The sequence below is a fragment of the Centruroides vittatus genome, unplaced genomic scaffold (assembly GCF_030686945.1).
Source record: "Centruroides vittatus isolate TY-2023 unplaced genomic scaffold, ASM3068694v2 contig_862, whole genome shotgun sequence".
Taxonomy (NCBI): domain Eukaryota; kingdom Metazoa; phylum Arthropoda; class Arachnida; order Scorpiones; family Buthidae; genus Centruroides; species Centruroides vittatus.
This window is the reverse complement of record NW_027122562.1, coordinates 227,119-253,764: the sequence shown is the minus strand read 5'-3', so window position 1 is coordinate 253,764 and position 26,646 is coordinate 227,119. Positions and strand designations below refer to the sequence as shown.

General features: G+C 27.2%; 1 protein-coding gene across 1 annotated transcript in view; it reads right to left on the bottom strand.

Moving 5' to 3' along the window:
* Nucleotides 1-26,646, bottom strand: part of LOC136982663 (lysine-specific demethylase 4C-like) — a 70,778-nt gene that overhangs the window by 19,566 nt on the left and 24,566 nt on the right. Inside the window, exons 3-8 of the mRNA XM_067279226.1 lie at nt 18,795-18,970; nt 14,977-15,100; nt 9,640-9,874; nt 7,374-7,477; nt 3,863-4,000; nt 1,364-1,542 (exon numbers count right to left, since the gene is read on the bottom strand). Of these exons, the coding sequence (XP_067135327.1) occupies nt 1,364-1,542; nt 3,863-4,000; nt 7,374-7,477; nt 9,640-9,874; nt 14,977-15,100; nt 18,795-18,970 (956 nt within the window). The remainder of the gene's footprint in view (nt 1-1,363; nt 1,543-3,862; nt 4,001-7,373; nt 7,478-9,639; nt 9,875-14,976; nt 15,101-18,794; nt 18,971-26,646) is intronic.

Here is a 26,646-nt window from a genome sequence, read left to right as displayed (position 1 = left end):
AGTGCAAAATCTTTTTTCTTCAGGATTCCTTTTTCTATGTGAACTGTTTTGCATTTATCTAGGCCAAATTCCATTTGTATGTCCTTGGTGTATGAATGTGTGATTTGTAGGAGTTGATGAAGTTGTTTTTGTGTGGATGCATAAAGTTTTATGTCATCCATGTACATGAGATGTGACAGTGTAAACTGTGTTGTTTTTTCGTGTCTGATATTGTAACCATATTGCGTGTTGTTTAACATGTTGGATAATGGGTTCAGGGCTAAGCAGAACCAAAGAGGACTCAAGGAATCTCCTTGAAAAATTCCTCGCCTAATAAAAATTTGGTTTGTTTGTATGGAAGTGTTATGGGCCCTGAGATGTAATGTTGTTCTCCAGTGCTGCATAGTGTTTTGAAAGAATGTAATGAGTGATGGATGTATTTTGTACATGTGTAGGATATGTAGCAGCCAACTGTGTGGAACACTGTCGAATGCTTTTCTGTAGTCTATATATGCCATGTGTATGTTTCTGTGTTGTTTGTGTGCTTGCCGTAGAATGACTGAATCTATGAGTAACTGTTCTTTGCATCCCTGTGATTTCTACGGCAACCTTTTTGTTGTTCCGTTAGAATGTCGTGTTCTTCAACATGTTTGTATATTTTGTTTGCGATACAGGAAGTCAATTTATTGTTATTATTATTATTATTATTATTATTATTATTACTACTACTACATTATACAATTAAATACTAAAGCAAATATAAAATTTCATAAAGCAGTTACATTTTTATACAAAATATAAAGAATGTATTGAGAAGCATAAAAGAATTAAAAATAAGAATTAGTATTTCAAAATTCATTTTAATATTAATAAATTTTATAAATTTGACACTACAATAAGTGTTATAAACTTATTATATTTACATAGTCCATAAATACAATATATACAAAATGCTAAAATCACAAAATTTTTGTTTTAATTATTACAACAAATTAACTTCATTTTATAAGTAAATATTGTTCATGCATTGAAAAGTTAAGTGTCTTTTGTGTATTGAGAATTGATAAATTATTTATTAAAATTGTCATTTCTACTATGTCGTCTTCTTTTTAATATTAAAACAAAATTAGGTTATTTAGTGGTATTACAATAGACTAACATGTTATGGAAAAATATATATATTTGTCTTTTGTGCTATTTAAATTAATAACCAAATAATTTGCAAAATTAGAATATGTTAGAGAATCAACCAATCTTGTATTAATTACTTTAAATTTACCATATAATGACATTTCTATTATAATGATATGAAAAATTTTTGACCAAGATCTATTATCATAATTGATCGTTACCATCTTGTATATATAACAATAATTATCAATACCTTCTTGAAGCAATAATAAGTTCAAATTTACTAGGTGGTGGTGCAACAGTATTTCTAGAAGGATCCTCAGGATGACATCCTAAATCTTTTCCTTGTCGCCAAAGTTCATATTTTTCAGACTGAAATTTTCTAACAAATACATCCATACTTATCTTCACACAATCTTTTCGACAAGTACACTGTAAAATATGTAAATTCAACATATTACATTAAAATTACAGATAATTACAATTACAAAACTAAATAAAACTTGCTAAAGATAAAGTAAAAAATTTAAAAAATGCTAACTGTACAAAAATATTGCAGAATATTTAATTAGTGTATTTTCTAGTACTTGTATATTTATGTCTAATTCAATTATTATGCCTTTGTGTCCTTTTTAACTCTAAAATTTATTTTGTATACTAGTACTTTCTATATATTAACAGGACTTATTATACTGGAAATTATGGATGCAGATATTTAGTCTTACAGATCAAAAATAATGTTCATAAATCTAAAAAAAGTTCATAATCTTACAGATCAAAAATAATGTTCTTTATTTAGTTCACCTGTGGTGAACTAAATAAAGAACATTATTTTTGATCTGTAAGACTAAATATCTGCATCCATAATTTCCAGTATAATAAGTCCTGTTAATATATAGAAAGTACTAGTATACAAAATAAATTTTAAATAGATTATGTCTAATTCATTCAGTTAATAATTTCAACTTTTAATTATATAATAAAACGAGTAGCCCAGGACACCCCCTAGTGGGCGTTCTAGCAGCAGCGGTGTCATTCTGTAATATAAATAATAAATTCGTATTACAAATAAAGATAATAATACACTGAATTTCTCAAGGCATCCCCTACTAAAATGCAGTCAAAAACACATGTAAAATAGTACAGTAGAAGCCCAGTTCTTCAGGGTAATCCTTAACCCTCTTCCCTGTGGGAGTAATTTTAAAAAATCCCTTCTTAATGTGCATTCTCATGGCATACCCTACTAAAATGCAGTCAAAAATGCAAAAACCACATTTATTGTTATTTTAATATTGTTATGCAAAAAACCTGAATTTATTGTTAATTTAAATAATAGCTAGGGGTGTCTAGTGGCCCCTAGTTTTTGGCAAACTGTGACAGAGACTGCCCAGTTTCAGTTTTATATTATAGTAGATTTATATTAAAATTAACTCCACAAAAAAATGTCAACATGTTCATTCTTCTTTGCCTTTCTGTTTCCATAACTACAGAATCTCTTTAGAGTTCAAAATGACAAAATACTTAAGCTCCAAGTAATCAAACATTTTTTTTTTGTTAGTTTAATTTTTTCCAATAATACTAGTTTCTATTAAAATTTATATTGTGTTACTATATAAAGTATAAAAATTAAGATATATCAAATTTTCTTCTGATAATCAACACTAGCTATTTTACATTAAATTTGAATACATAATGTAAATTTAAAAAACAATTTTATTTTAATAATAATAATGCATGCCATATTCTAAAAATTAAAAAGATCTGTTAAACAAGAAAATAGAGTTATACTATGACTAAGCCAAAAATTATAAATTAAATTCATTGAGCTGTAACTTGGCTAATTAAATATAATATCCATATATTTATCAGGTGATAATTTTGCTAATACCAAGTTATGGCCTGATAAATCTGGCATTATTATTTGATAAAAACAGAATTTTTAAAAACAAATCTTAAGAACTTAAAAATCTGCTTTATTGCTTACTAACTTATATTAAGTATCAGTTCCTTGATACTTTCAGGCAATCAAGCCATCAAAATATACAAAAAGTCCTTAAAACCAACAAAATATGTCTCTTTGTATAAGAAAATCAAGTAACATGATAATCAAGTCAACTATAGCTAATCATATACTGCAAATCTGGTCACCAAGCTATTAACACTTGGGTTTAGTTAGATTACCAGTCAAACATATGTGAAGTTGACTTCGTTTTCAAGTTTTCTGTGTCTTGATGGTGGATTTGGTTGCTTTAATAATGTATTAAATCATTATTATTAAAAAGTAAATGAATTAAATGAAATTTTTAATCATTTTACTTTGCCTCTTATAATTTATTCAAGATTTTATTAAATAGATAAGGCAAGTCCAGTAGAAGAGCAGATACTGCAAAATACAATAGTAGCGAAAAAATAATAAATAAAAAGACACATACATGTACATATTTTTTATTATTATTCTGATTTTATAAGATTCTTATATATACATACATAAGAATTTTACTAAAAAAAATTCATAGAATTTTATATTTTTAAATTTAAAATATTTTAAATGTACCTATTAAATATTTTTTTTCTATTGACTTAGAACATTCCATAATTCTATTTTGTGTACAGTGATTAAACTTCAAAGATAATATTTTAAAAACTAATCTTAAATTAGTTTGAAAGAATTTATTGTTTTAAAGTAATTTATTTTATTAAACACATTTAACCTATATTTAATAAAAATAAATATAATAAAAATTATAATTACCTGTAAAGCTCTCTTGCCATATTCAATCCATCTGGGCATTGCAAAATTAGTTGATTCTGCACAATTAAAACCATGATTAAATCCTGCATGATAACCATAAGGAAAGGTTATCATAAATTCTCCAGGCTCTTGTGTAATCTATTAAAATCAAATTAATTATTTTGTATTAATAAAAATTTAAAGAATTATTTTTAAAAATATTTGAATATTTCAATAAGTATCTTATTGAGCTGCAATTTCAAAAAATTGTACACCTATAAATTCCCACTATTTTCCATTTGACTTTCTTTAATCTCGATAATGAAATTAGATGGATGAACATTGAGACCAGGTACAGAAAGCTTAGAGAAAGTATGTCCCAATTGAATATATACAAACTTTCACTGTAAACTGGATGTCATGTTACTTCAATTCAAAAGTTTTTCCCTGAAAGGCGTTAGATAGATGACCAGCACCATTCCATTGTAAACAAAAACGTATTATGTACTGTATATTATGTACTGTACAAGGGGCAAGAAACTACTAATTTAAGGTAGAGAGCATATATTTTAAAAAATTATTAAAAATTGCAACCAGGCATTGTGACAATAAATAAACAATACAATTTTCTCATAATTACTATAATGATTAATTTCTTTCATTTAACATATTTTATATAATGCCTATTCTTTCAATTCTAGAGAATTCTTACACTATTTTGGTATCAAATTTAAGTGTATAAGCATTACATAATTTTCTAAATGTTTAAATGAAATTTTTATTGATTTCAAACAAATTTAATTTTCCAATACTTTTGTTAAATACTTAAATTATATAACACCTTCAACAATAAGCAATATTCCATACTATTAAATAAGAATTAACAACATAAAATGCTCAAAACTGTATCTTACAGATATAATGTTTTAAACTATTACATAAAATGTAATAGTTTAAACTGTATTTGTAATAATTATTTATGTTGTATTAAAAACAATTTTTCCTAGAGTTAATTTCTTTTTCTATTTAATCATTAAATAAGCTTTAAAATCTCAAATATTTTGTTCTCCCATATGATTTTTTTTATAACTTAAATCAATGTAAATTTATATAACTACTTTAAGTTAGTAGATACATTTAATGATAGTAAGGGCAAAAAGCAAAAAACAATATGTGACTACCTAGTATTAATGATTATTATTATAATATATATATATTATATTATATTAATAAATTTTTGTCATCTAATTTAACTTAAGTATAGTTAAACACAAATTCTTGAATGCCATTTATATTAAGTGAATGTCAATTAATGCACGTTTTATTAATTAATTTGATTTAAATTCAACTGTGGTGTGTACTGAAAAATGGAAATAGCATCTTTCCCACATGCACATTGAAATGTAATTTAAATAGCAACATCGTCAATGATTCGTTATGTGACACGAAGCAATCTTAGTGCCACTAACTTCTGAATCAGTAGTCCTGTTGTTGATTCGTTGGGCTGTTGACTTTCTTTAACCCTTAGCCTGCCGTTTGCCATGCCCCCTTTTTTATGTTTATTTTGTAAAATGGCCAAGGGCAAAATAGGTGAATCAGACAATATTATTTTAAAAATTCACCAAAAATTAAATTATTATTTTATTCATATAAAAAAAAAAAAAAAAAAAAATCACATATATTTATCAATATAGTTAGTTTTAAATATGACATCTTTCAATAAAGTTTGTTTGAAAAATTTATGAGAAAAAATAATATATGATAACCGACATTCAAACTTGAAAATTTGTTACTTTTTGTCAAAATTAACATTGTCTGGTTACTTCATTCTTATTGTCACTGAACCAGAACAATGTAGAATATTGTTCTGTACAATTTGATATAACATTTATGCATGTATGTTTATTCGTTGTGAAATTATCGCACATTATATCAAACATTTGTTTGAAATCTAAACTTTATTCTGCTTTCAACTAATATAATGAACTAATATACTTTATTCACTTCATATCAAACAAGATTATATATTTTTGTAATAAACATATGATTACCAGTAGCAATAGATGTAACATTTGCTGATATTTTAGATTTTAAAAAAAATTAAAAAAATATATAAAATATCAGAACTGAAGGACATAACTTGAATATTTATAATGCATTAACATATTATAGCTGAATAAACTTATTATAGCATTAATGAACTTATTATAGTAATATTATTGCATGAATATGCTAGAAATGAAATAAAAAATTATCAGAAAATGAAAAATTAAGAAAAAAAACCCGATAATTAAAATTTTTTAAGTCAACAAAACACCACCTGACAAAAATATGTGAAACAGACGATAAACAAGACGCTGCCGTCAAGTACCGACATCTGTTGTCGATCAATTTTATAAAAATAGATTGTTAACAGGGTAATGATCAATTGGTACCCTGGCCTTTTTGCTTAACAATTAGGGTAACAATAGATCGGTACCCTGGCCAGGAAAGGGTTAACATAGAAAGTATATAGAGTTAAACATCTGTGAATGGATCTTGCTGAATAGTTTGTTCAGAAACTGAGTTATCATGCAGTAATTGGAGCAAATGTGGCATTCAAAATTTTATTCATAAACTGAATTGTTCATAAACAGGGGCATTCATAACCTGAGGTTTGACTGTTCAAACTCTTATCAAGTTTCAGTTCATAGATCTGCATTATTATGATCCTCATACTAAATTAAAAATAAATTATCTATCACACATTTATTTCATCTCTTTTCTACAAAATAAGATGAACTGAGAAAATATTTTCTAAATTGTAAAGAAAGCTAAAAAAGTTGTTTTATTGTAATCATACAAAATAATAATTTCAAATATTTATTTTCCAAGTTTCATTCATCAAGTGGAAATTAAAACATTTAATTGCAATTCTTTCAAAATGAAAGATGTAGATTTGCATTAAAAGAAAAAAAATATTGTAGTTTGTGTTGAAGTTATTTCATGCTTTTTTTCAATTTTTGCAATTTTGATTAGCAAGCAGTAAATTATATTATTTACTGCTTCAGTTTATATCTATTAAATAAAAAATCAATTTTTGTTATCTCAAAAAGTTCAGATTAACTATAGTAGCATATTAAAAGAAGAAAAGCAGTGTGTTTGCAAAAATAGATTATAAAATTATACAATTATTAGTAGAAATACCGTGTTACAATACTTTTTGTATAAGAAGAGATTATTATATAATTTAAAATTTTAAAAATGCTATTTTTAACTTAAAATGAACTGAAGTTAATTTATAAATTATTTGCATATATGTCCAATATACATACATTTTAAATAAAAATTGTTAGATATTCTTTGTAGATTATACATCTCCTTTAGAACATACGTATATTGGTCATATTCAATTCTTGTTATATAAACACACAAGAATTTTTTTTTCTGTACTCATTTTTTTTTTTTTTAATAGTTTCTAAGTGTATTTCTTTTCATATAGTTAAAAATTAAATTATCAACAATAAAGTCATTATTGCTAAAAACACAGTACCTTATTAAAAGGAATGGAGTACTTCTTAAGTATCTGAGGTGAAATAAGAGTCATTTTATGTCGAAGAAAAGCTGGACAAGCAGCAAAATTGCTTGCAAAAAAGCCTGAAAATATTAAAAATTTAAAGGTTTCATTCAAATAAAAATAATTACAGGTTAAATTATAATAAATTAATTGACTAAAAATCATATGATAAAGAATATTCCTTTTAGTTTCTAATAATTTATAAGTTAATGTAGTAGGCTCACTTCATAGTAACCAAAAGAATGAGTTATGAAACCATGTAAGGCTTCTATAAATAGCATTGAGCACACAGGTCCATGCAAAACCTCATACAGCTCACTACTCATTTTTTGAAGTCCACTTCCTCTGAGTAATTTAACTGGACAAAAATGTTTTGTACTGATCTTGAAATCCTCTATGGCATTGTAATTTAAACTATACCATTATCTTTCATAGGATTTGAGAAAGGATTTGTCCAAAAGGGAGTGAGATGCATAACAACCAAACTAATGAATAGCCCAGAATCTATTACTTACACTCCAGTGCAATTATATTTAGTTATTACACAGCAAACATGAAATATAGTCTGGTGTAATGTTTATCTGTGTTCTGTAATTATATGCATTGAATTGTTGTCATAACCCCTGTATCTTATTTTGCTGTGAGTAATCATCCCTGTTAAGACATCACCGTCAGCTTTGATTATGTTGTCAATGTTAATGTAGTTTCATTGTGGTGTATATTTGTACATTTATTTTCTGTTTATATTTCGTGATAAGACATCACTGTAGAACATGTTAGTGCTGTGATTGTTGCTGTAAATTTTATTTGCTGTATAAACTATACATAATAATACTTTTGCTCATCAATAAGACATCAATGTATAAGTTGTTTATGCAGTGCACTCAACTGTGGCTTCCCCACTGATGTATATCTGTACATAATTACTTCTTTATCATCGTTGATAAGACATCAATGTAACTAGTGTAATACTTTGTGTTTTCCACCCCAGTGATGCCTAGCGGTACTGGGGCTTTTAAATAAAGAGTTTTACAAAGTGAAAGTGAAGTGTGTTCTGTATAACAAGGTCAGCAATGCAGAGCCAGTGGTACATTTCAGTGGCAATGCAGCGCCATTGACGTCCTCTAGAACCATAGTCATGCAAGTGCAAATATGTACACTTTTAGTTTTACTTAATTTGATTTAGTGTTATATTATTATGTACTTTTAAAATTTCATTTTTTAGTTATTACATGCATGTGTAATCTTTATTTTATATAAATATGTATATTTCAAAACAATTATTTTGTTTATTACAATAGTTTAATTTTTGAAAAAAGGTCACAATATGCTCTCAATGGTTTTTAAAAGTTTTATCGTGCCCTTAGCAACAAAAGTGTTGCCAATCCCTGCTGTATAATATAACTAAAACCCAAAGCATCAGCCAAATTTAAGCCTAAACTGTTAGACAATGTTGGACTACTATCTAGACTCTTGACTGGAGAAGAATTCAAATCCCATTCTAAATAATCTTTATTTCTAGAATTTTCTTAATTATTTAATTAAATTCAAAATTAATTTCTAATTATTGTTCTTTATGCAAGAATTCAGCTTAACTGTTTCTTTAAGTCAAATTCAAATATTTAATTAGGAATTAACTTCAATATAGCCTGAATATGCAGTAATTTAAGCTTAAGTTTAGTTCTAAAAACTAAACAAAGGATAAATTTACTGTACTGGATGTGGTTAGAGGCAAAACTAAAAAGTAATATAGTTAATCCAGGATCTATTTTCAGAATAGTAGGAAAATAGTCACTTTTGGTTTGCTTAATTTTTGTAAAAATAAATTGACTTATTGACAATTTTATAATTTTTCTAAATGGACCTTGTTACACTTGCAGTTGTGTTTGGTTGAAGTTACCTCCATGCCATCTAGATCGATTAAGCTTAAGTTTTAGTGGGCAACAAGTTGGTTTGTTCATTTGTACTATGTTGAAAGTTAACATATAATATTAACTTCTATATAGTAAAAAGTGAGAGTAAAGTTTTGATTATGTGTTTTTATTGCTTGGATGTGTAGCACTTATTTCTTCAATGTTACAGAAAAAGAAAAATAATTTTAATTGTGATAGCTATCTCACAGATCCACACAAAATGTGATTCATAAATATATATTATAATACAACAAGAACTATATAACTTATGTAAAGTATGTTATGTTATTTCATACATTAAAAAACTATTTATTAATAAAAAAACTTACCTGCTGCAAGTCTCTCCAGACGTCTACCATGCTCAGGTGGAACAGCATACCACGACTTAGGTGCACCAAAATGAAGGTAATTTATACTATATAAGTCCATATCTTCTGTATGCCAAGCAAATGTAGTTTTCCACATTCCAAAATATAAGTATGCAGTGTTTACTCCTTCAATGCGAATACCATAATCTTCATTTACAAGATCCAATATAGTATTTAAACGATTGATATTAAATTCCTGCAATAAATTCATTTCTATTTCAAAGCTTCCTTTATTTAAGTAAGTAGTACAGATGTTATATAAATAAAAATTTTTTACTTCATAAATTAAACAATAAAACATTTGCATAATAAAAACAAAAGAACTATCTTCCTACAATATTTATAAGGCAATTTTCTATAATAATTTTATAGAAAATTATTAATCAGATATATATTGAAAAACAATCACAACATGTATTTAAACTATAAAATTTATTCATAATTCTAAAAAATTGTATTGAAAAATTTTTACTTTTTTTCTGTAAAAATTTATTTACAGAAAGAGTAAAACTTTTCTGTAGATAAATTCTTTTTCTTCATCATCATCTGATTCATAACCTTGAATTCTTTTTCTTCATGAAGACAGATTTGCATTGCAAATGTAAAAACAAATGATAAGTGTCATCTATAGGCATCAACAGATTATAATTAATATTTTCCATTCTAAACTTCATTATATAAACAACATTTTTTGATATACTGTTGTACAGTTTCTCTTATATTAAATTTTCTTCAACAGGATTTCCCTAAACAGAGATTCAACACTATATATATCTTATCTTTAATATTAATAAATTAATACAAAAAAATCTTTCTTTTTGACAAAAACTTCCAATTCTATTAAGATAAAGAACATCCATCCTTTCCCTAAGTATACTGATACAATGTTGCAATGTAATGTTATGTGTAAAAATATAACAACCAAAAAAGTTAAATCAAATATAAAATTGAAAATAGTTTAAACATTTAGAATCTTGCTCACTCAATTTCAGAAGTAACAAATTTATGTAACTGGTTATTTAGAACAAAATACTGTTCCTTAAATTCAAAAATAAGCCAATCATAAGGAACTTCTTTTAAAGTAAATTTTTGTTTTTAAAAATTTCAAAATAAAGTTTTTTTAAATTCAAATTTCCTTGCATTTTCTAATTTTTTTTTAAGTGTGAAGTTTAAACTTCAAATTTATAAAAACAAAATATTAATAAATTTTAACACAATGAAAAAATTTATTCTTGAAAATAATTTATATCTGTAAAGACATACAATTGCTACTTAAATCCATACAAATCAAGATCAATACAATTTATCAATATATCTTTAAAGAAACACTTAAAATTAGAAGTCATCAGAAAGCTTGAATCTGACTATACTTAATCTGAAATTGTTAATAATCTAGTGAATTATTTTGAATCTAAAGACTTCAGAAAAGATTTTAACAAAACAAATAAGGTACACTGAAAATTTAATGGAGGAAGATTTCATATTTCAGTAAAAAAAATAAATATTTATCTTCAGCATCAAACAGCTAATTCAATTAACTGTTTAAAAACAACTATTAATTATATATCAGTAACTTCCTGATCCCTTAACAAAAAGAATGTTGGAATCATTTATACAGGAAACTTCATAAATGTAATTTTTATTTGAGGAGAAAATATAAAGGGGGAAACATTTCCCCTTACCATTTCAATATTACAATGAATGTCTTGATGTACCTCATGTCAAGAGAATCAAAATGCAACACTTTTTACATATGAATCACATTTGGTTTTCAAAATAATTTAAAAATGTATCTTATCTGAAGAAAATCAGGAATATATTAATCTATATTAAATTGTTTAAAAAGAATGCTTTTGGTAGCAGTATTACAGTTTGCATACAAATTTCTCTTTAGTAGAGGACTTTGTGAATACAAAAAGAAAGAAATGAATGTGAATCAGTAATAATTTATTTGATTTTATGCTTACATATATGGAGTATATAAGAGGATTTATATATATATATATATATATATATATATATGAGAATTTTCTATAATCAGACAATAACACTCATCACCTTCAAACAACACTAACTGAATAGCATAACCAACTCATTTGCAATTTTAGTCTTAAAAAAGTTCAATATGATTATGTGTAATGAGATGATTTAGAAAGAGAAAGAAAGAAAGAAAGACTGCTAATTTCATATATCTTCTACATAATCTATAATATTTAAAGTGCTCTGAAAAAAAAATATTTGATATTTACACTAAGAACGTTCTAGACAGTCTCAAAACATGAAAGATTCTTGTTAAAGAATTATGTAAGAGGTAATCATATTCTACAAGGAGCGTCTGAAAAGTTCAGTAAATGGTCCCATAGTTGGATAACCGTGCTGGTTAGGATGTTGCGTTCATGCAAACATAGTGAGAGACTTGCCAACTAGTGCCTCCTAGTGTTGAAATCATGACAGTTAAATAGAAATGCGGGCAGCAAACAATGCAACGCAATCAGTGTGAGAAGGAGTGTCACTGCGAAATGGAGCAACGCATGAACATTACAGCACTTCCTCGCTACATGCCAGATGACAGTTCTTCAACACTCTCCATATTCTCCATATCTGGAACCTGCAGATTTCTTTTTGTTCCCCGCCTGAAAGGACTACACTTTTCTGACATTGCACAGATCCAACATGTGACAATGGTGCTTCATGCAATATGGAAAGAAGTGTTTGCTCACAGCTTCCAGCAGCTGTACAACTGATGTCAAATGTGTGTTGTCGCTAATGGCAATTACTTTGAATGCCAGTGAAAGTATTTTGTTTGTATCTCTTGTTTCCTTTATTTTATGAGACCATTCACTAAACTTTTCATCTTGTATATTAACTAATTTTCACAATATAATAAATTTAAAATGTTCTTATATTTACAAATGTAAACATCTAAAAACCCAATTTTTAGATTAAAGCCAAATGATTGCAGAATTATATCTAGCTATATTAATACTACTATTAATAATTAAAAAGTAAGTAATTTGGCATAGTAGTAGTGGATGAAGGTCTGGATAGCATAACTGGCAACACAACTGAACAGTAAGTGGGAGTGGTAGGTTCAAGTCCTATTTTGGGCACATTCTTTTTTTGCAGAAAATTCTAAATTATAATTAAATTAATATTTTTATATTATTTTATTTATCAAGAGATAGTGCCTAACACCTACTTTTAAGTCAAAAAACTTAACATTTAATTATTAATAGTAGCATTAATATAGCCTGATATACTCCAGCAGTCATTTGGTTCTTACATTTAATTTCTCATTCATAAATATCTAGGATTAAACCTTATGTTACCCACAGATTCATTGTAATTAATTGGAAGAAATAAGAAAGAATAATTCAAAATTGAATATTTTTTAGTTCAGATACTAATGATCAAATCAAATAAAGCAAATTACAATAATTCATAAATCTGTCAATATATTTTTCTAAGAATAAAAATTCTTGTTATTAGTTGCTTATTTTGTATAGATACTACCTTCCTAACTGTCACACAAAAGTACAGTTTTATCAAAATTTAAAATAAAAGATATTTCAGAATTTTTATATATTTATTTCCTAGATAATATTTTTGTAATGCCAGAAATTCAGATTAAAACATCTATTATTATACTAGCATTGCATTTTTTGTATTATTTTATCTAAATAAATCAATTTTCACAATACATTTAATTTATAATAAATATTTTCACTCTGATATAATTTCTAGTTCACAAAATTTATATAAATTTATGCAAATTAATTATACTGTTTTTAATATTTCATTTTGCATGTTAAATTTTTTTTACCTTGTTTACCTTTTTTTTATTCAAATGCTCAATATTTTATTGAGCATTTTGTACAATTTTGAAGATGATAATCAATAATATAAATATTTTAATAAAGATATAAAAGAAGTGAAATTCAAATAAATATAATTCAGTATTAAAACATGAAATGTAAATCATGTAATCAAATGCTAACAGAATGATTTACAAAATCTTTGTACACATTCATTTAAAAGAAATTTTATAAATTTATATTTTTACTTTTCATTAGATCTGCTCAATATGATAGCATATCTGTGAAAAGTAAAGCAATAATTATTCACAAAACAAAATAATCATAATGTATTTGCAAATACCGAAAACTTTTAGAAGAATATTTACTAAATTTTTTTTTTTCATATATTTCCATTTAGATATTTCCAATATCACAAAAACTATTCATTTTTCATAAAACTGAAAAAATGACGAGTGTTTTAATGATAGTTTAATGGTCATTTAAATTGTAGCAGAGTGGATCAATTTATTAATCTTTATGATAGAAGCATCTAATAACATTAGCAACAAATTTAGATTTACAAATTATTAAAGTAACAAATTAAAGCAAATCATTCAAACTTTTCAATATTTAAATTTAGTTAGTTAGGTCCACCTGTGCACCTGGGCACATTGGGCAGCAAAAGTTCTTCATCTCCTGAAGTCTTTCATGACAATCTGTGCCTTTCCACTTAATATTTAAACTAATAGTGTATAAATAAATACATGTTTTAGACATGAAATTAAGTAAATTTTAAAATAAATATTAATTCATTTATTAATATTAATTTGAATTTTATAATACATTTAAAAAATAACAAGCATAAGTAAAACAAAAAAATTTTGAAGTTATTATTAAGTACATATATTAGTGAGGTTGAGGCTGAAGTTTTAAATGCGAAAACGTGTACGTCGGACATTCAGCGCCATTTTCCTGTAAGCCTAGAAGTTTGACAATGGCGTTTGGAATGTCGAGCATGATTCCACTGACTTTCCAAACACCATTGTCAAACTTCTAGGCTTACAGGAAAATGGCACTGAATGTCCGACATACACATTTTCGCATTTAAAACTTCGGCCTCAACCTCACTATTAACTATAGTTTAAAATATTCTAAATGATGCAAGAGGACTAATTTAAAGTAAAAATGTGAATTGTGATATGAAACTAATTTGTCAAAATAAATATTTTGACAAATTAGTTTTGATTTGAATTTAAATTAATTTTTTTTAAAATTCCATTATTATTAATTCATGCATAAGCAAAAATTCATTCATTCATATTGAAGTTCTCTCTTTGTTTTTTATTTTTTTAGATAAAAGAGTGTAGAAAGATAAGATGGCACATATGCACAGCACATTAATAAATGAATAATAAGTTGTCATAAAAAAAGCTGAATATAGTTCATAATTTTGACGTATTTTTAAATTTCATCACTATGTAATGCTAATCCACTTACATACCTCTACACTAGGATCATATAAAGAACCTGAAACATCTGCTCCATATATTGGAGAATTATAGGAAATATTTTTCCAATATTTTCTCTCTAAATCTTCATAATCAAAATGAGATGGTGTTTGATATCTAAAAATAAAATATGTTAAAATTTTAATTTAAAAATCAACTTTAATTTTATGAAGTATAAAATAATACTACATTAAACAATGAACTTGCACACAAAAATATAATCTCCGATATCGTTTTCTCAATTCTTAATTTTGGTCTACATATTCATTAGTTTACGTAATATCCTTACAACTACAATGATTTAAATCATACAAAAATCTGTAAAGATAATAAATCAGCTATATTATTTTAAAAATTTTATTAAAAAAAATAAGTTTATTTTAAGGATTAACAGTTTAACTCCATTGACTATTCCCATTAAAAATAGTCTGATAAGCATATTTGAACTAGAAATTTAGATACACAAAGTAATTTTTGGTATATGATAATTATTATGTACAGTAGACCCTCACTAATCTGGCACATCCCTGTGCAAGGAACAGCCAGATTAGTGAGAATATTGAATTACTGAAAATGTATACACTTACTACTTATCTATTGATTGAAAGTTTTTGTCAGTGTTCATCACTTTCTTTTGAAAATTCTGTAGATTCTTGTTGAAAAAAAAAACCTATATTATTTCTATATACATATACTACTACTTACAATGTATGTGCATGCTTGTGATGCATAGATCTGAAATTACTAATAGTCTGTGAAGGAGATCACTGTTTCTATTCAAGATATTCCAAGCAAAATGCTCAATATTTTTTCAATCTTTATTTCTTGTCTCCTGTGCTTCTGATAATTGATAGAACCAACTGGTGTTTTTATGATTGAAAGATCCATGGATACTTGATGGTGTGATATATATATATATATATATATATATATATATTTTTTTTTTTTTCTTTGTGGTTTAAGGCCCTTTACCACTCAATAGAGAGCATAAAAAAAGCCCCAGTGTGTTGTGTGTGAGGTAGGTTTGCATTTGTTAGGAGAAGGTGTCCTTAGGTGGGCTCATAAGTGTCCCATATAGGGCTCATAAGAAAACTAGTCCCTTGTGAGGGCTCATAATTTACATGTTATATGTTATGTTTTATCTTTATTCTGCATGTTATATTTTGTTTGTGCTAACATACTTACCAAGATTTTTTGAAGTCAAGGAGAAAGAAAGTTTGATAGGAAAGTTGCAGTATGCAGTGTTAACCAAACCAGACCTAACCTGTATTTTGATGACTCAAAGCAGCTGAGGAAAGAAAGCAGCAGTGAGCAGTCCAGTGATAAAAGTGCCCAACAAAATTTGGAAGAGAACTGTGATAGGGGAGAAATGCAACACCCTATGAGAGTTGTTATAGCAGCCTTCCGGGAGGACTTTCAGGGGAGCTGGCTCCCATTTGGGGGAAGAGTGGAGGAAACCCGGAAAACTCCACCAAGCCAGCTAGGGAAAACCAAAAAGAATATTAAGAGGCAGGGGAGAAAATATAACAAGGGGATGTTGGACAATATTACCACAAGAGGAGGATAAAGTTTTAGTTTATAGACAAAAGACAAGTAGCCACCACACAGTCTCCATTAGGTGTGTAGTCCTGTGTGATGGATAGTTGCGTTTATTCAGAGTATTTTCAAGGTAAAATTTATAGGTCCGCATTACGATGGTGTGATATTCATGCAAGTGTACAATAATCCACGAGGAAGTACACAAAAATAACAATAATTTATTTTTTTTTTCACGTGATTAGCAATATACAGGATTCTTTCAGATTCCAACTCTTAATGTTATACAATATCCAAAACTGGGGTGAGGAATCGAGCGAATACAGAACAAAAGAACATGCTCGTGAAAAATGAGAAAAGACAGATTTGTAATCTTACGACTAACTTGCACTAAATTATAAACTAAAAAGGAAAGGAAGAATAGCAAGAAGTTTTAGTATGATAGAGGTTATAAGGAATACCCAGGTTCTCTGTTTGGTATTAATGCTCTTCTAGTGAGGAACCATTCTAAATAGTTCCTCACTGATCTTTTTTTAGATCTCTTCAAAGATTCTCTTTATACCAGGGACATTGTCTCTCTCTCTCTCTCTTTACATTAGCGGGGTCCTTTCTCTTTCTATAGGCCACCTTAGTCTCCCTTTGTCCTTCTAGACAACGAGCAGGAGCCATAATTTTCACACGTCTACCTACCTCCACCGAGAGTTTGACCAAGAATGAACCTTCTTATCATTCTAGTAGCCTCAGGGACTTCACTTCCCATTGTTAACATGTTTCGTAGAAAGGGTTACCTCACCCACAAGAAGGAATGTTAATAAAAATTTGAGAAAAAAAGGAAGAACAAAGAAGAAAGAAAACTTAAAACTAAACTTATATCTAATATATACAATAATATGGCATATTGCCACAATGGCATATAAAACCAGATATATTTCTTTATTAATAATTTGACTGTATTTAGTGCATATTCTTTAAATTTTGTTGTATTAATTTCAAAAATTTTTGATAACCATATTTCAAAACCTCTTTGAAGGTTAGTACAGAAATAGTAGATTTTTAAAAGAAAGACAAAGAAAATAATAATAAAATTATGAAAAAGTATTTTGTAAGTATAAATTTGGAAATTTTACAAAAATTCTCAAATAGGCAGTACTTTTAAAAAATATGTCTGCTCACTTTGTCCCTTTCACACACCATCAAGAAATAATCTCATGGTGGAGTTAATCTTTCTTTAGAAGCTTCTCATCTGCCTCAATATGTAAAATGTTAAAATATTCCTTCTGGCAATGGCACAATCAATTAAAAAATATACATACATTTGATAATTTGGTCATTAATAGAATCTATGAATCACTTGAAATAGCCTCTATGAATGTTGTTTATTATTTGGAGAATTGTTTTTTAGGCTATTATACATTGTATTCAACAACAACAAACAATTAGATGACCATTTAACATGAAAGAAAATGTTTGGAAGAGTTATTTATTAACATTTTCCTGCTGGATTTTTGGGTTTTTGGTGCTTAATTTATATATATTATAAATTTATATACCTGACTTATCCTACTCTTAATTTTTAAATATTTTCAAATTAATTCAGAACACAATGATTTTTGATCATTTTTTTGATAATTCTGAACCACTATGCACTAGAGGGAATGCAAGATAATTGAGGGCTAGATTAGTGAGAGTTTACTGTATTTATATTTAACAATATAAGCAAAATGAAATCTCTTTCTTCCTTAATATTTAAAACTTATTTGCTTTCCACTATACTCAAAAGTGTAAGAATTAGATGGATTTTCAGGTAGACTGGATTTTGACAACAGTAATCAACCTTATTGTGTGCTGTTGTCACAACAATCAGTCTATATGCACCTCAATTGTATCCATTATATACAAGTATGATCTCTAATGAAACTGACCAGCATAAGACTAATTAGACAGAACTCAATTTAATAAACTAATTAGAAGGTGGTCCACTATTGCCAAAAGTCTGTTAAATTGTATTTTAATACGATATTACCAACATACTTATAACATTTTAATATAACATTTAACATTATAATAATAATTTATTCATATTTTTATGTACTTTGAATAATTTATATTTATTGATACAACCTTTTAGTTCCATTGATAAAAAAAAAAGTTCTAAATTTTTCCTTTAGGACTAAATATTTTTTTGTCTGTTAAATCAAAGACCTACTATATATTTTAAAATTAGATTTCATCACATATATATTTGTAGAATTAATTTTGAAAATAAAATACTTACTGAGGACTCTCTGCTAATTTTTTAAATTCTTTCACTGTCATTGCTTTCTTTTGAATATTATACTGCTGATATAAACCTTGGCGTCCAGTTACCATTTGAGAAATTGGAGCAGGAATTAACAGCTCTAAATCATCATACCCACTTTTACGTGGATACCAGTTTTCTGGAGGAATTATCTAAAAAAGAAAAATATTTTGAATCTTTTGTTTTAATTCATTTTTAACATCATTCCACTATAGTTCAATATTTCAGTAATTTCAGTTTTTACCAACACAGATAAAGGAAATATTACAACAAATTTTGTAATGATATTTATTCTCATGAAGATAAACAATAGAGTACTGTTTCAAAATAAATAGCACAAATAAAAAAATAATTTTTCAAATAAAATAAAAGTTCATAATGAACTATAATACATTTTGCACATGTTAAAAAAAAAGTTAAAGAAACTGGTGATTTTTTTTATAAAAGTGATCCTTTGACAAAATGACATTAATAGATAAGTTTCTTATAAAAATCTCTTAATTTCAAAAATGAGCATTTTAGATAGAATTTAATCTTATGTAAGAAGAATTTTTACATAATTTATTATACAGCTAATAAATACAATAAGAATAAAACTGTGTAATATTGTAGCAACATTTTAATATGAATGATTTGTCTCACATTGAAGTTAAATAAAAAGTAACAGAAATAAATCATTTTATAATGTGTTATCATTTTAAACATTATTTTATGAACTGTATACTACAGTATATTAACTTATAATACTTTGGTTAACAGATTATACTGTTTATCAATATTATAATCTGCAATATGTACACACATACATAAAAACTATGTAATAAAATTGTGTATGTATCTGATGGATTGAATTGGCATTTAATTTAACATCTATTTTATTCCTTCTATTCTAAGATATGGACTTTCAGGAATTTCATCATGAGTTAGACCAAAAAATTGTTGAAATTTCCAATAATCAAAATCCTAATACAGTAGCCTTGATCAACCCAGATTCTGCATTATCTGAGGTGGACCTGTAAGTGTAAACACTATAAGGAGTTTATTCCAATCTGTTACATTTAATTTGGGATTATTTTTAATTTGTCCTCTTATTTATTTTGAGGCATTTTATTTCATTAAGAATAGACTACCGCACCTTTCCCAGACAAAATTCTAAATTCTAAACTCACCTTACTAGGGTGACTGATGCAACCTATTATGCCATCGAACGCAGAAACAATGTCTCAGAGACTTCCACGGGAAGTTGAAAGAATGATCTCCTACCCCGAATTGTCACCAAACAACAATAATGAAAAATTATAAAAAGACTAAATTAAGGGCAATGATACGACTTAAAGAAAGATACTGGAATTAAGAATGTTAGCCACTTAAATACATAAACAGAGTCAAGTGTGTGCAATCATGTAATGTCACCACAACCACACTATAAGGAAGAGGTAAAGTTCAAAATCGAACGAGGTGGAACTAAGGATCAAAAGAGGTAAAAGCAAGGCTTTCAAGTTCCTTTAATAATGTTAGAGTTTCTGGGTGACAGGCAAAATTAATTTGTAATATTTCCTTTAAAATTTTCAATAGATTTCCATTTCATATTTTTGCCTGTTGGTTTTGTGGAGATAATTGGGCTGCAATTTGAAAAAGTGTAGACCTATAAATTTCTACTGTCACTATCTGTCAGTCCATCCTTCCTTAATCTCAAGAACAAAGTTAAATAGATAAAAGTAAAAAGCAGATATAGAAAGCTTAGGGGCAGGAGGCCCCAATTAACTATATATGAACTTCCAATGCAAACCTGAAATCACGTTATTTCAATTCAAAATTTTCCCCTGAAAGCAGTTAGACATATGACCAGCACAACTCTATTGCTAACAGAAAAATATGATGTACAGGGCAAGAAGCTACAGTACTAATGTGAGGTGGAGAGCATATTTTGAATTAAATAAATAAAAAATGTGATTAAAAATTGCAGCCCAGTATTTTGATGACTGACATTGTCATTAATAAATAATGGCTCATTCTAAGATGGGACTTACAAATTAAATCATAACTATCTTAGAATGAGCGATTATTTATTGTGACATTGTCATCACAATACTGAGCTGCAATTTTTAATCAGATTTTTCATTTATCTAATTCAAAATATATGCTCCCCACCTCACATTAGTACTGTAGCTTCTTGCCCCTGTCTAACTGCTTTCAGGGAAAAATTTTGAATTGAAATTGAACTGGTTCGCATTGGAAGTTCATATATAGTTTTATATATATATATATATATATATATTATATATATTTTTTGTTTTTAGATTTAATAAAATATCCATTTGTTATATTTTGAATTTTTCCTAACTTTATTTTGTTATTGTACATATTTGGGCTTAGAAGAATAAATACATTTTTCATTATTAAATGTAGTAATTACTTCAGGTTTTTTATTTGTTAACAATTTTCCATTACTTACTGCTCATGTAAAGTTCAGGTCTGAAACTAACAATCCTCGTTTATGTAATGAACTGTTAGGAAACTATCTGGGCTCTCAATAGAAATAGATAAGGTGTCACACTATTTTTCTTATAATTCAAAAAAGCTTTGTTCTGAATGCACAAAGTGTGTAAATACTATAATAATTTTATCTTTACTGTACTGAGCAAGTGACTGATACTAAGGTGACACTTTTTACCATTTTATGTGCATTAAAAAGACCTTTTTTCTATGTCCATTGCTATTTTAGCCAAGTTCACAATGAGGATGATCAGGCAGTAAGGACAGAGCCTGACATATTCAGGACGAACCACATAGAAAAATGATACTGAGGCAACTATGGAATATCATAGAAAAGGAGAAAGAAACCATTATAAAACTAAAACTAAATGACTTTTTAAAGTAAGTTAAAAATGATAATATGTATTACAAAATGATTTGTTTCCATTACCTTTTATCATTTAATTTCAATTTCAGACAAATCATTCATATTAAATTGTAATTATAACAACACATGTTTTTATTCTTAAAACTACTGTATATATTAGCCATATGATAAAATGATCTTATATATATATATATATATATAAGAACAGTATTTTCTATATGATTAAATTCACTAAGGCATAAAAAGTAGCTCAAAAGTTTTAAATTTGTAATTTTTAATCCAAAATTGCCATGGCCATCAGCTTTATCCATGTTTTCAGTTATCTGAAGTAGCATTGGTCCAAATTACCTTGGATAATTGAGATGTTACTATAATAAAATCTAGATAGACCAAAATCTATAGCTTCAAAACACTGACAAATCAAAACACAGTATTCTCAAAAAAGACCATATGCAAAATGGTTTAAGTTATCATTTAACACAATATAAAATTTGTTTCATAATTTGCCACAATTTATACTTTTTCAAATGACAAAATTTTATGAATGACGACTTCACCATTTCTAATTGAAAGACATACGGAAGAAAACATGCATTCTGTCAATATAAAATTTGTCATAAATTTAAGAACACTATCACCAAGGCTATTTTTACAAGTTCATACAAATACAAAAATTATATTTCTCAATTTTAAACTCTTGTAAATTTAGAAATAATTCCTAAATTTTAATAAAATTGTGAATAATTAATAAAACCAATTGATTTTCTAAACATAATAAGAGCATACAAAAGCAAACTGATCTAACAATACTACATAATTGTTTTTTTTTTATTTAGATGAATTTATCTGAGTTCAATTCATTATATTATAACAAATAGAAATGCTTTGCATAACTCATCTTCAAATATTTGCTTTACAAGTAAATAAGAAAAATTGTGTCTATACAAACAACATATAAAAAGAAAAATTTCATTTAGCAAAAAAGTTACGTACACAATATACTATATATGATGTCAACTATAGAGATAAATATGTTTATTTATCAAACTTACTTCTCAGGAAGTTCTAATTTGAATAAATTCTTGTATCTCTAAGCTTCATTCTTAACAAAAGACGTTTGTCAGAAACAAATAAATAAAATAATAATGAAATGATTTTCCAATTAGAAGCATATGCTAAAGAAATTCCATCAGACAATAAAAATTAAAAAAAAAAAACATTCTTTTTGAACACAGTTACAAACTGCAGAGTATAGAAAAATGCAGAGAATAGAAAAATGCAGAGAATAGAAAAATGCAGAGAATACATCAGAACAAAAATAAAACTGAAAAATGCTGATTATATGATTATTATTTAAAGTTTCATTAGTGATTGATAGAGGTCAAAGACTTTCATTTCATAAGAAAAAATAATTTTCAACTAAAAGTAGGACTTTCTCATGTATACAAACTATGAAATTATTGTAGTTACTTAAGTTCTCTTTGTCTTTAAAATTAGTTTCTTTAATAAAACTGTCAGCCAAGATGAATGTCCCTTCATCTTTGAAACCAGAGTATACACAACAATTGGCAACTTCAATCTTTAGAAAATAATTACAGTAGAGCATCGTTTATCCGAAAGTCGGTCAACCGAAAAGGCTTTCCAGTTGGACTGTATCGTGCTGAATCGAACGCTTTTGATACTAGATTAACTTCTAAAGTATAATTTTTTTGTTTTTATATTTTTCAATATATTTATTTTATTTGTACAAAATAAAGAAATAACTTTTAACAATACAATAGCCTCGATTATTATTATAAAAATTTCTGTTAGGCTTAAAATCGACAAAAATTCAACACGAAGCGACATGCAACGGAGAAAAATTTCAACATAGGATAGGTTAATATATTTTTTCATACATAATCGGTTATCCGAAAAATCAGTTATCCAACAACCCGTCCCCAATTGATTCGGATAAACGATGCTCTACTGTATTTTCATTCCTATTTAATCTTAAAAAGATTAAAGAATATTTGTCTTGGTGTTTGTTGGATTCCCATATAATTGTTGAATCTGGTATTAATGGCAAAAATATGTTAGCAATTCAATTTAAAGAATTTCAGCTGTTCAATTGATTCATTATCTCTCAATTTAGTATTCAAGCTTTGATGCTCACATAAGAACACAACTCATTTGGAACTGGGTAAAGAATAAACCCAAAAGAAACACACTTGTTCTCATAAATCAACACAAAATGTTCATCCTATACATTAAATTTTATGCTGGTTTATGAGAACAAACTTGTTTCTTTTGGATCAAGCTTTGAGGTATTGCATAAAAAACATTTTGGCTAACATCAGATGGAAAATAATGACAAAGTTATCAAATAGCTCTCAAATTATCTGCTTATACAAAATATTTTCCTTTCTACAAAAAAAATCATCAAATGAAAAGTTTATCGTTGAATTGATACTCTACTCATTCTCAGAATCTGTGATGCAAAGAACTAAGTTCAAAATGTTCCATCTTCCACTTATTCTACAAGTCTCTTTAACAATTAATATTTTAAACAGCCTAACCTGAAAGTGATACAATTTTTGAAGCAAATGATATGTATTGTTTATAATCAGGAAGCCACTGATTATTTGAACTTACAGCATCCACATTGAAAATATAAAAGAATCTATAATTTTCCTTCAAAACTATTTCAACATAAACTGTTTTTTTTTAAATAAAGTCATTACACTACATATCTGATAAACATACATTTATTGTCTATTATAAAGATTTTAGACAAGGAACTTCTGTACATCAAAAAACAAACTTTAATAGATAGATAGATAGATGATCATTAAAAAAATTATATAAGATAAAATCCTTAAGGTGTTTTATTTTCAAGCATTCTATTACTTGAACAAACTCAATATAAATTTGTAAAAAGATCTTTCATTATCTAAGATAAAATAACATACAATCTTCCTGAAGATTTAAAATAATTTCATATCCATTTTACTTCAATTCGGGTACAACACCTAAATTCCTAGCAACCTACTTTAATTTGGACAAAATTACAAGAGGGAACTTGAAATTCCCACAGCTCTCAGACTAGTTTACTGAATGACCACAGATGGCATTGTGGGGATGGACTTATTTACATTGCTCTTCTTTATACTGCAATTTGTGATATTCTTAGTTTATTTTGCTTAAATTTAACCACAGCTATGGCTTCTAAGAGAAATAAGTGTCAGTGGTAGTGTCAAATGTAAACACCCATCCATATCAATACAACATAAAGTACAACTGCTGATAAAGATTGGTTGTGGTATTTTGGTATGACATAGCATATTGGTTCACTGGTTCAACTGTTTATGATATAAAGAAGCAAACAGACAAAATATTGAAATTCTATGCAGACAATGATTCCAAGAAGCAAATCATTGTTAGAAAAATCATATACACATAGAAAGTGTATAATTAGTGAGTTCAAAGTGTGTTGATGAATTATTATTTTATGTGACTGGTTAGTCCAGCAAAGTGTTTAGTGGTTTAGAACCAAAAGGTGCCAGAAATTCAGTAGTTTACCTGTATATGAAATCAGTGCTTTTTAAATTTCACAGTATAGTAAAGTTGTTGAGACACATTGTAATAGGCCATCACAGAAAACTCAATGCATTTTTCCAACTTATAAAACAATTTATAAAAATAAACTTTCAGGCTCACACCCATATCACTCCAACTGACTTTCCCACCATTAAACTCATGAATTCCCTGTGCATTAGTGCTCTCATTACACCTGATAGAATTCAGATCAGAAACTACTACTAAGAAATAGAATGCTTAATAGTAAAACACTCAAAAATACCTTAAAAACTGCATTAATCACTTTAATTTCTAATGTTTTCAGTCATATTTAGGATAAACTTACAACGTGAACAATTGTGTTTGACTAGAATGAAACCATTTAAATTGTATATTCTGAAATGTTTTACATTTTTTTGTTCTACTTAAATGCAACTGTCGTTTCTTTTGTTAGTTTATCCCGAAGAAGATTGGTTAAATATGGTCAAAAACATTAGAGCAGTGGTTCTCAATTTGTGGTCCACGGATAACAGGTGCTCCGTGAAGTCATTTCAAGTGTTCCGCAAAAAACAAATATACAATTAAAAATTATTGCAAAAGAAAAATCAATACAATGTAAAATAATTTTTGTATGGGAATGTAATTTAGCAAACACCAATGTCATCATCTACTAGACCAAGTGCACTTCAGCTTTAAAGCAGGGATGGCAAACCTGAAATGATGTATTGTAACTGCTCCATAAAAAAAAAAAAAAAAAAAAAGTCAAAGTTTAGTGTTCCCTGACTTCAAAAAAATTGAGAACCACTGCATTAGATATTAAAGTGATTAATGCAATTTTTAAGATATTTCTGGAGTGTTTTTGCATTAGAAACTTCTTTTTAAAAAATATTAAATTTTTCACAAGTTGGAGTGAAGATACAAAAAAAGTATTATTATTATTATAAATTTCTTATTAAAAAAATTAAACCAAAAGTTATTTATTATTTAAAATACCATATAAAAAAATAAACTTAGCAATATTAGTCAGCTTATTCAGTTATTTATCTAATGACCCAAAAGAGGGTTTTTGGACTAGTAAACAGTCAGATTAGGAGGACATAATTTGTTTACTAGTCCAAAAACCCTCTTTTGGGTCATTAGATAAATTTGCGAAAACAATAATGGTGTACTACCACAGTTCACTCTTGTGTTACAATGGGACAGACACAACTGAATACACTAAAAAGCAACAACACTACACTAGTTCACACTGCAATCAGTGTTGCTGAATCGTTGTCTTGCAGCACCAGAAGTGACACAAAGTGCAACTCACGAAACCTACGACACAAAGCATGCCATTTTCAAACTCTCACACATTATTTTCAATATTTTGCATTAAAATCTCATGACCCCAACATTTCGCTAAGC